The sequence below is a fragment of the Seriola dumerili genome, unplaced genomic scaffold (genome assembly GCF_002260705.1).
Source record: "Seriola dumerili isolate Sdu_G_001 unplaced genomic scaffold, Sdu_1.0 BDQW01000011.1, whole genome shotgun sequence".
NCBI classification, from domain to species: domain Eukaryota; kingdom Metazoa; phylum Chordata; class Actinopteri; order Carangiformes; family Carangidae; genus Seriola; species Seriola dumerili.
This window is the reverse complement of record NW_019174266.1, coordinates 427,482-437,345: the sequence shown is the minus strand read 5'-3', so window position 1 is coordinate 437,345 and position 9,864 is coordinate 427,482. Positions and strand designations below refer to the sequence as shown.

Genomic DNA, 9,864 nt, shown 5'->3' with positions numbered 1-9,864 from the left:
AACGTTCTCACGCCGCCCGGCTGTCCGCTCACTGAGAAATGGCTTCATTTGCGTTGTTAGCATTCCCAATGGAAACTAATTAGCGGTCTGTAGCTGTGAGCTGACCCGCTCGCCGTTTTGATTTCCTGTCGGCTCGTCACGTATGCACGCCCAGACGCGCAGTTTTGGATGAATCAATATCATGTGTTTTCACAAACAAAATGTAAGTAGTGAAAGTGCAATGACCAAAAGTGACCAGTTTCATGTATTCACCCCTCCCTCTCCCTCTCCCTCTCCCTCTCCTCCTGAACACTTTGGGAAACCAAATTAAAGCTTTTCTGCCATTCTGAATTAGGAAAGAGTGTGAGTGTGTTTGGAGGGGGGAGGTGGGGGGGGGGGTAATCCTCAATAGCCTCTGGGTGTTTTGCACACACTCTCACCAGCTGTTTTCATCAGTGTTGGTGTAGTGTTGGTGAAAGGCTGGCGGGTGCTGCCTCCCTGTGTTTGCACACAGTAACTGCTGCTGTTTGCAGTTATGACTCTGATGCACAGTCACTCCTCGACAACACGGGGGGTCAGACGAGCTGGTGTTGTACCCCGCAGCACAACGACTCCCATTACAGGCCATATACAGCTGTAGGTAAAGCTAATATACTCGTGAGTGTGGCTCACATCCCGACTCGACGTCACCACAGCGCAGTAACATTAGGGAATTGACTGTGGGTTAATACACTAATGCACCTGTAAGCTGCTGCCAATTGTGTAAGGGCCACCGGCTACAGACACACGGTTTTGTCTTCACACGTTAATGGTTTATTCTGGCAGTTTTTGGGATGACACGACCCGACGCCTGCAAGTGAAGGACGACGTCGCTCGGCAAAAAAGAAAAATTATTAACGGAATTAAAAATGTTCACGCTGCTACCTGCTGCCCGGCGTCTGCTGAGGAGGCAAACAGAGCAGAGGCAGAAGTGTGTTGTTGATTGATGTTTATTCAAAAAGGGTAAAATAATAATTCCCGGATCATCACAAAGACAGAAATACAGCAGATGATTAATTTTAGTGTCGTCTTTGAGGCACACAGGAAAAAGATCATTAATAACAGTGAGAAGCTACGAGCATTTTCTACCACACGTCTGTTAAATACAATAAAATATTCATGGTCTATTGAAAAGTAAACAAAATCTTCATTCAAGAAAAACAATCTAAAAAAAAGAGAGAGACATCAGTAGGTCGAGGGAATAAGGCTGCGAGAGATACAAAACGTTACGGTCAGCAACTTTGGCATCAGTGGAGAAATCCGTTTGTATAAAAAACAAAGAAAACATGAGGCGTCGTCTCATGAGCAACATTAGTGGCTCTGCTTCCATGTGTCATCAACACAGTCACAAAATCACTTCATTAACATCTTTACAGAGGGATCATACAGGGTTAAAACGCTGGCGTTACTCAAGTGGCACTTTCTTAACAGGTTGTTTAAAGTTTGATTAAAAACATGAAGACTTAATAATCGATCATAAGAAAACACCTCAGTTTCAAATCATCATTTACAAAATATAAAAACTAACAGTTCAAAGGTTTGAAAGGCCGCTATCCAACGAAAGATTTCAAATGCACGAGTGGCTGGTTAATGAGGAAACAAAACGCAGGAGGGCCCCAGAGGTGAGCTTGTTAAACCGTGCTGCGGGGAGAGAGACGCTGTGCACCACTCTCCGGTGTCGCACCTGGTCCGACCGCACAGAGAGAAACCGACGCTGAGGGAATCAAGAGTGGAAGAAAACTACAGAGTTTCAGTTTCTCTCTCAGCGACGGAGACGGAGCTGAGGCTGCAATTTAAGTGCCTAATTACTTCAAGAAACCTCGTAGTGTTTTTCCACCCTTTGTTTACCAAAACGAGATCCTCTGATGTGCAATTTGATCCTTCGCCAAACCCCCACCCCACCCCCCAACCCCACCCCCCACCTCTGTGCACGGCAAAAGAAAAGAACCTATGGGCTGTTTGAGTACGGCGTCTGGTGATGATGTTACCTCCTTCACACACTCGCTTTTCTTCTTCTTCTGCTCCTCTTAGTACGGCTCTGCCTTTAGACTTCGGTATAGGCAGCAGGTAAACACCATGCCTATGATCTGGACGGAGGGGAAGGAAATCGTAATTTAGACAAACCGCACTCTCTCCGTGGAAACACATTTATTTGATAATCTCTGTTTATGTGTAAGCAAGGTGATGGGGAAACAAAAGAAAAAAGTATTGTTGTTTATTGCTCACCTGTACGCAGGCGATCCCCACGCCCACCGCTCCGATGATCTTCAGATGGTCCAGGATGAATTTCTCCAGTTTAGAGATGCAGCCGCCCTAAATGAAAAACAAAGTCTGTCTGACGTGGGACGGTTGCTGGAGCCTCAGTGTAAACAAATGTTATATATATATATACGCTTCGGATACGTCGGCTCCTCTTTCTCTCACACCACAAAGTCTCTGTACTGACACACTGAGACATGACAGAACTGCTGATCAAGCCCCTAGAAGTGAAAGCACCCTTCATCCTCTCACCTCCACCTTGTAGATGTTGGACGGGTGGTCCCTGCGGCCGCAGAACTCAGTGGGACTCTTGCAGCAGCTGTCAGGCACCACCCTGTTTTCTGATTCTCTGGAGCGAATCCAGATGCTGGCGGCCCAGTCGGCTGAACTGTTGCTCCCACAGCACTTGAACTGACAGGAAATCACAGAGTAAGAAGACACAGATAAACATGAAGCATTAGAAACTGTTTTACACCGACAGAACAGGATCAATACTCCAGCTCACTAAAGCAAAGATAAGCAGAACTCTGGGTAATTCGCACAGAGAATAGTTTGACATTTTGGGAAAGAGGCTTATTTGCTTTTTTAGTGAGAGTTATATACAACTGATTCCAATCAACACTTAGCCACTAAAACCACGACACATTTTACACTTTTAAACGTTTGTTTTTGTACGAGATTCAGCGGATTAAGAAGTGCACGTTAGACGTGCTGTCGGGTGGACTTTGTTTCCTTTGGACAGAGCCAGATTAGCCTGTCTCCGTCTTTATGCTAAGATAAGCTAACAGCTGCTGGCTGTGCAGAGTGAGCGAGATGTCGACCCTCTCACCTGCAGTAACCCTCAGCAAGGAAAAGCAAATAAGCCAGTTTTGGAAAATGTTGAAAGTGCGCTCTGACTCTTCAACCTGACGCCTCGATGTGCATCTCTGGTGTTCAGAACGACAAAGATCCAACCTTAAATAATAAACATAAAACTGTAATTGCTTTCTAACCCTTTTGGCACATAGGAGAATCCCGACTGACTGGAAATCACCTCGCTCACAGAGCTCTTCTACGTGGCGGAGGAAATCTGATGTTTTCTAAAATAAAGTTCTCGCTCCAGGGTCACTTTGATCAATTGAAAACTCTCTCTATAGATTTGCAGTTTCGTCATCCTCCTGTAGTGTATTACTCTTTGTATACTCCATATCTGAGGTGCTGATGCTGTAAAGTGTCGTGCGACTGTTCGATGCAGGTGATTTGTTTGATGTTTTGGGGGGAAACAGAGAGGGAGGAACTGAAGGGGAAATGATCAAGGGAACAAAATGAAAAAATACAAATATATTGTATTGCTGCATAATGTGCCAAAAAAAAAAAAAGTGAAAGTGCTCCAAGTCCAATCAAACGACTGGAGATGGTAGAAAAATAAAAGATTTAGAGGGAAGAATACAGAGTAAATGTTGACATCTGATCGCCGGGGGCTTCTCACGCTTGAAAAACTGAGCATAAAATATAAACCAACTGAAGTCTCAACTGCAGCTCACATTTATCCATTTCTTCATGTGCTGTCAACTGGTATAAGCAAGAGAGAGGGTAAATTACAGCAGCGAGTGCAGACAAGTCCATCATGCTTAGCTCAAGTCAGAGGGATTAGAATCGGATTTGTTTTGACTCGCCCCCATCACCACAATCTCTAATCTGATGGGATGATAGGTTAACAAAACTCTGTCCAGTGAACGAGCCACATGCGAGTCCATGTGACTTTTGATAAGACGCCCAGGTTCATTTATGACGCCAAGGTGTGGATGCAGACGACCGCCTGAACGCGACAGAGAAAGAACTGGAACCGCCTCCTCGTGGTCGTATCCCTCCGCCACTCAGACTAGTTCCAGTTCACATCCCTGTTTATCCACAGTCAGAGAAAATATGAACCATTTGTGTGAAATTTTGTTATAATTGCTGCGTGAGTATTGTCACACATTGACCTTTGACCTTTGACCACCAAAGTCTAATCAGTTCCTCCTCGAGTCAAAGTGAGTGTTTGTCCAGATTTGAAGGGATTCCCTTGAAGAGTTCTAGAAATACTGCATTCGCGAGGCCAAAATCATGTTTTGTGAGATCACTGTGACCTGTGACCTTTGACCTTTAGCCACCAAACTCTAATCCGTTGGCCCCTGGGTCCAGGTGAATGTTTTTACCAATTCTGAAGAAAATTCCCTCAAGGCGTTACAGAGACATTGTATTTACAAGGCCAAAACCGTGTTTTGTGAGGTTAACGTGACCCTGACCTTTGACCTTTGACCCCCCAAAAATCTACTCAGTTCATCCTTGAGTCCTAGTGAATGTTTCCGCCAAATTTGAAGACGTTCCTTCAAGGCGTTACAGAGACATCGTGTCCACAAGAATGGGACGGACGCACAGACAACCTGAAAACAACATGGCGTCCGGCTCTGACTGTCGGCGGCGCAGAGGAATAACAACTGCAGGTGTAATCGCTCTTTTGAGAGAAAACATCAGCTTCAGAGTTTGTGCTAAAAATAAGTTTAAATGAACTTCGACCTGGTAAAAGTGGCAGTTGTATTTATATATATTATATACGAGTGTGTTTTTTACCTCCTGCTGCAGTTTGTCCACGGCCCTCGTGATGTCTTCGTAGCTCTTCTGTTCGTACTTCTTGATCATGGTCTCTCTCAGGTTCTGCTTCAGCTCCTCGTTCAACTGTACACACACACACACACACACACACACAATGACCATCAGTAATGAATTAGTGGTTAACTGTTGATTTTGCCTCCGATCAGATCAATAACTGAATCGTCTTTTGGCGACAAGCGTCACAGTCGTAACGACAGCGGAGCAGACGAGGACGCAGCCGGAGCAACGACACAGGAAGTCTTTTTTGTTCTTGTTCTCTAGACCAGTGGCAGACAACGCGCTCGCTCGCTGTAGGAGCGGGAGGTCTGGGGGGCTCAGTTTCTATGGCAACAAGCCAGCTGGGAAACCACTGTAAATCAAAGCGTGAAGGAGATATCAAGGGAATGAATGATGAAGAGAGGGAGGGGAGGACGGAGAGAGATGAGACGTGAGGTGAAGACAAAGAGAGGAAGAGGAGGAGGAGGAAGAGGAGGAGGAGGAAACAGGAGCGATGGGAGAGTCAAGCTTTTCACCTGTTGACAGTTCGGGGCAGAGAAGTGAAAAACGGCAATTCAATAAGTAGAAACAGCAGCTGCATTAAACACGTCCAAATAACAGCCGCAGCAGCAAACAGGAAGTGACGACGAGCAGGTGCGCACCATCTACAGGTAAGGAAGGTCGTCGCATCTGCTGTTTCGACATCGGTGCCACATGAAGACAACGACTGCAGGTCGAAAACTCTATGAGCAGCAGCTCCAGGTCTCTGCTCAGTGCTTCCCATCTTCTCTCCTTTGGCGTAGGAAACACCTGAGCTTCCTTTAGGAAAGGAAAGGAGAAATACCGTCCCACAATTCCAACGCAGAACTGATGGAAATCCTTGTCCGTTCGACTGAAGCCCAAATCCGTAAATATAGATTTAATCTCTTTAAATCCAGTCAGGAGTCATCGTGAAGAACAAGCTGAGTCAATTTCTATCATCATAACTTTGCACATGTGTCGTCTCCGCCTTGAAACGCTCATGTGGTTTAACGTACGTAGACCAAACTGAGCGCGATCTCACAACTAAAATTTATCGACATTGAAAAAGTACGTCCGAACCCAAGAGAAGGTAATCTGATTAATCAGCTTTTAAGAAGGGAAGTATTTTGGATTGAACACAACTGAACCTCATGGATTTAATGAGTTTCTTTTTCTCACTTGAGACGAGCTGTTAAAGTCCCCTGACATTCACCCAGATGTGGAGGAACAGCTGCAGGACCTTTAGTCTACCTGTGCAAATAATTTGACCTTTTTTTCCATGCAGTCCTTATTCGTGTTAATACTGTGTAAAACTATGTAACTGTAGTATATTAATATACATACATATATATACGTCATGTTTATCTCTTGAAACAGTGTTTAAACACAGAATAATGACACAATGAAGACGATGATGATTGAGTCATGTGACCTATTTATCACACCTGCTGAGTGAACCTGAGGAAGCCGCAGTCTGAACACGTTGTTCGCTCTCAGTAAAAGTCACGGTGACGTCTGTATTGGCTGCGTATGGGGAGTTTTGATCGATGTATTTTTAGATTGAATCTCTACTAGACGCCACTATGATGCAAACTCTCAACTTTTATATATTAACTAACAGCCAGAGATTATTAAAAGGAAAATCTTGGATGGATGGACATGGATAAAATGCAGAAAGAAAGTAATGATCTCTTTGTCCGCCTGAAGGAGGCGACACTGACGTGTTCACGTTAGTTTCCTTCGCAGCGGGTGGAGCGGCTCAGTGAAGGTCGACCGGTCTGACACTGACGTTGTGGAGAATCTGCAGCTCGTTACACATGAATGAGGTTTCACGAGGTGTTTGGCATCTTGAAATAAGAAAAGAAAAAACAAACCCACAGCTCTCATGATTAATTACCAGACAGAGAAATGAGGAATAACAACAAGGGAGGGGGAAGACGCCGAACGGCTTCAGAGATTTTTTAGCAAGAATCCTTTGAAGCGAGGCGAGGAGAGAGCCGAGCAGCTCCGCGGCGGCTCGTGTTCAGATGAGCTGTGTATTATGAATGAGGCAGTTATAATGATAGCAGTGCACCTCCAGACGGAGAGAGAAGTCCTGTTGCTGAGCTACGAGCCACCAGGCTTTAAGACTAGTCAGGGCGGGACCGGCGCCGGTGGAGCGCCGTGTCATGTTAATATTACATGAGGCCAAAAAACAAAACACAGCTTGTGGTGTAACTCTCCACTGCTCGAGCTGAGATGTCAGTTCCACTTTAGCTTCTGCATCAACCACTGAGAAAATAATCACAAGCGCGTTTAGTTCACATTTTGTTTTTTCGTTAAACAGAGTTTCTACTCTCTTAAGTCATTTAACCTGTGTCGCGACAGAGCCTTCGTGTCTCTGCGCCTCAGTTCAAAATCATAAAATGTTTCTTGAATCCTTCCGACACGGTGCAGTCAGCCTCGTTATGTGCACCACTGGAGGCATTTTTCACTCCATTTGGACTAAACGCACCACGAGTAACACGGTCAGTCTGATATTTGTATTTTTAATGGGCTGTCTTGTGTTTCCTGCCTCAGATCTCATTCATCATGCTGGTTTTGTCGTGGATAAAATTACAGCACCTGGGAAAAGAGACGGTCGCCTGTGTTTGATCAAAACACTTTTGACTGTGTGCTGAGATCAGGAGGCATTAAACTTATTCATCACAGCTGCTGAACACACACACACACACGTCAGGTTTTAACTTCAGATGATGATGAGATCGACCGACAATAGTTTATTTCTTTTTAATAATAAACATAAATTGATTTAAAAAGGGGGGGTTACCTGCTGGTAGTAGATATACGCCAGGACGCCAGCCAGGATCTCCAACAGGAAGATGCACAGCAGCAGGACAAAGTACTGCAGACACAGGGAGCACCGGGGGAGAGGGGACACACAGTTAGTGAAGCCTAATGTGATGAAGCCACAGGTGGTTTTTCAAAACAGAACAACAAGAGAACAAAATAGAAACAATAGAGGGATTGAGGGCTGGTGTCAATCTGTTGATCTGTTAATTAGATTAAATTAAGTCTAACGAAGATAAAGGTGTAACTGAGAACAAGTGTGTTACAAAAGTGACTAAATAATATCCTCAAACAGTAAATATGCATCATAAAGAAAAGGCTTTATTTTATTGTTGTTTTTTAATTGAAAACTTTCCAGTAGTCTGGTTTGTTGGTCTTAATTTACCTTTTTTATTTTCTTTTTATTACTTTTATCAGTTTTATATTACTTACTTTTTATTGGACTAATTATTATTTTATTTACTCACATTTCAATCCAACTTTAACAGTTTTGATTTACATCTTTTTTACTCATAAGTTGTTGGTCTTAATTTTTTTTAATTTTTCTTAATGGTTTTTAATTAATACACATCATTTATGTGTCTGTTTTAATTTGCGTCTAATGTTTTATCTTTACATTATCCACATAGCTTTTGTGGTTGCAAAGACACGTGACTATTCATCTGATGTCACGTTAAAGGCCACCCGGTGAACGCGATTCCAATGTTTAGCTCCGTTTTTGGTCTCCACCAACTCCTGCAGCCGCCGTACGCTCCACTGTTGAAGCTCCGTGAAGCCATGAGGTTCCTGCAGATTCTCTCCCCTCCTTCACCTCCACGAGCAACTGTCACGCTGGTTTTGTAGTGCAGCAGCTGCTCCGACAGCGTGCTGCATCAGCGCACGGTACATAAACTATACACAATTAGCATTCAATATGGAACTAGGACACAGCGAGAGCCGGAGACTTCAAGGGCGGCATGTGGCGTCGCTGCAAAAATGTTTAATCCATGAGCATTAAGGCGACGATGAGGGCTCCAATTCAAAATGGCCGTCAAACTGTCAAATCAATCTTTCTCTAAACAGCTTTTTTTAGGACACTTTTAGTTGATTAAACCACAGACGTGAGTGTTTCTGATGATCTCTCACCTTCACGCATGTAAATATATAAATATATGTTCAGCATGAAAAAGCTTCGCAACAGACGGATTTATCAGATCCGACACGTAACAAAACTTTTAAGTTCAAGCAAAGTGAGATAAAACTTTTGTTTGTTAAAGTTTGTTTTTGGGTTTGTTGAAGCTTGAAACTGCAAAACTGTGAGTCTGTGCACATCTCACATCTCACACTCTGCGACTTTAAGTGAGGTTTGCTCCTCAGAGTTTATCGTCAGTATCTGATTCGTGACCAGGCTCATGGGACTTTGAGGGAAGGTCTGCGTTTTCATGCCAAGCTTTTTTCTTTTCTTTTTTTTGGTCCAGAATTAAAGACAAGAAGCAATATCATCGGACCAAAACCTTGACCCACATTCCTCTGGCCTGCTGCTATCAGACAGAGAAAATCAGCCCAGGAAAGTGGACTCTGTCTTTGATCTGATAGCTCGGGGGGGGGGGGGGGGGGGGGATCAGACCTCTGAGCGGCTCCGAGTCTGAACGCTCCCAAGATGCATTTCGATGATGGTGTGTTGAGGGTTTGGAGAGGAGCGCGGCGGCAAACGTAGATACAGACGTGGAGGAAAACAAGATGAAACAATTAACGTGTGCTGACAGTAGGTGTTTCGTAATCCCGCTTGTGCCGACAGCATCCACCCCAACCACACCCAGCGGTGGTCGGAGGTTCGGGGCTTAAAGGGCCAGTACACTCTGTCACAAGTGATTATGGAGCAGTCGGACAGTGAGCTGTAACTTTCTGATTTCTCTTTCTCTTAGCTCCCCCCACTTGTTTCATTATTATTTTATCACTTTTCACACTATGAATGTGTTTCTGATGAGCCTCTGAAAATGTGTCATACGTGCCATATTTAAAGAAATACTCAGGTGATGTCACACGGAAAAATAATTGTATTAATTTGACTATTTCATTCGGGGAAAAGATTAATTAATCCTTGAATGACAATCAATTAAGAAAGTTTATTAAACGTCACTTTACTTT

General features: G+C 44.0%; 1 protein-coding gene across 1 annotated transcript in view; it reads right to left on the bottom strand.

Annotated features, from left to right (window-relative positions):
• Positions 1-1,939: 1,939 nt before the first annotated feature.
• LOC111224101 (CD151 antigen-like) overlaps positions 1,940-9,864 on the bottom strand; it is a 23,138-nt gene continuing 15,213 nt past the window's right edge. Inside the window, exons 4-8 of the mRNA XM_022748502.1 lie at positions 7,718-7,792; positions 4,870-4,974; positions 2,530-2,688; positions 2,245-2,331; positions 1,940-2,105 (exon numbers count right to left, since the gene is read on the bottom strand). Coding sequence (XP_022604223.1) covers positions 2,046-2,105; positions 2,245-2,331; positions 2,530-2,688; positions 4,870-4,974; positions 7,718-7,792 — 486 coding nt within the window. The 3' untranslated portion in view covers positions 1,940-2,045. The remainder of the gene's footprint in view (positions 2,106-2,244; positions 2,332-2,529; positions 2,689-4,869; positions 4,975-7,717; positions 7,793-9,864) is intronic.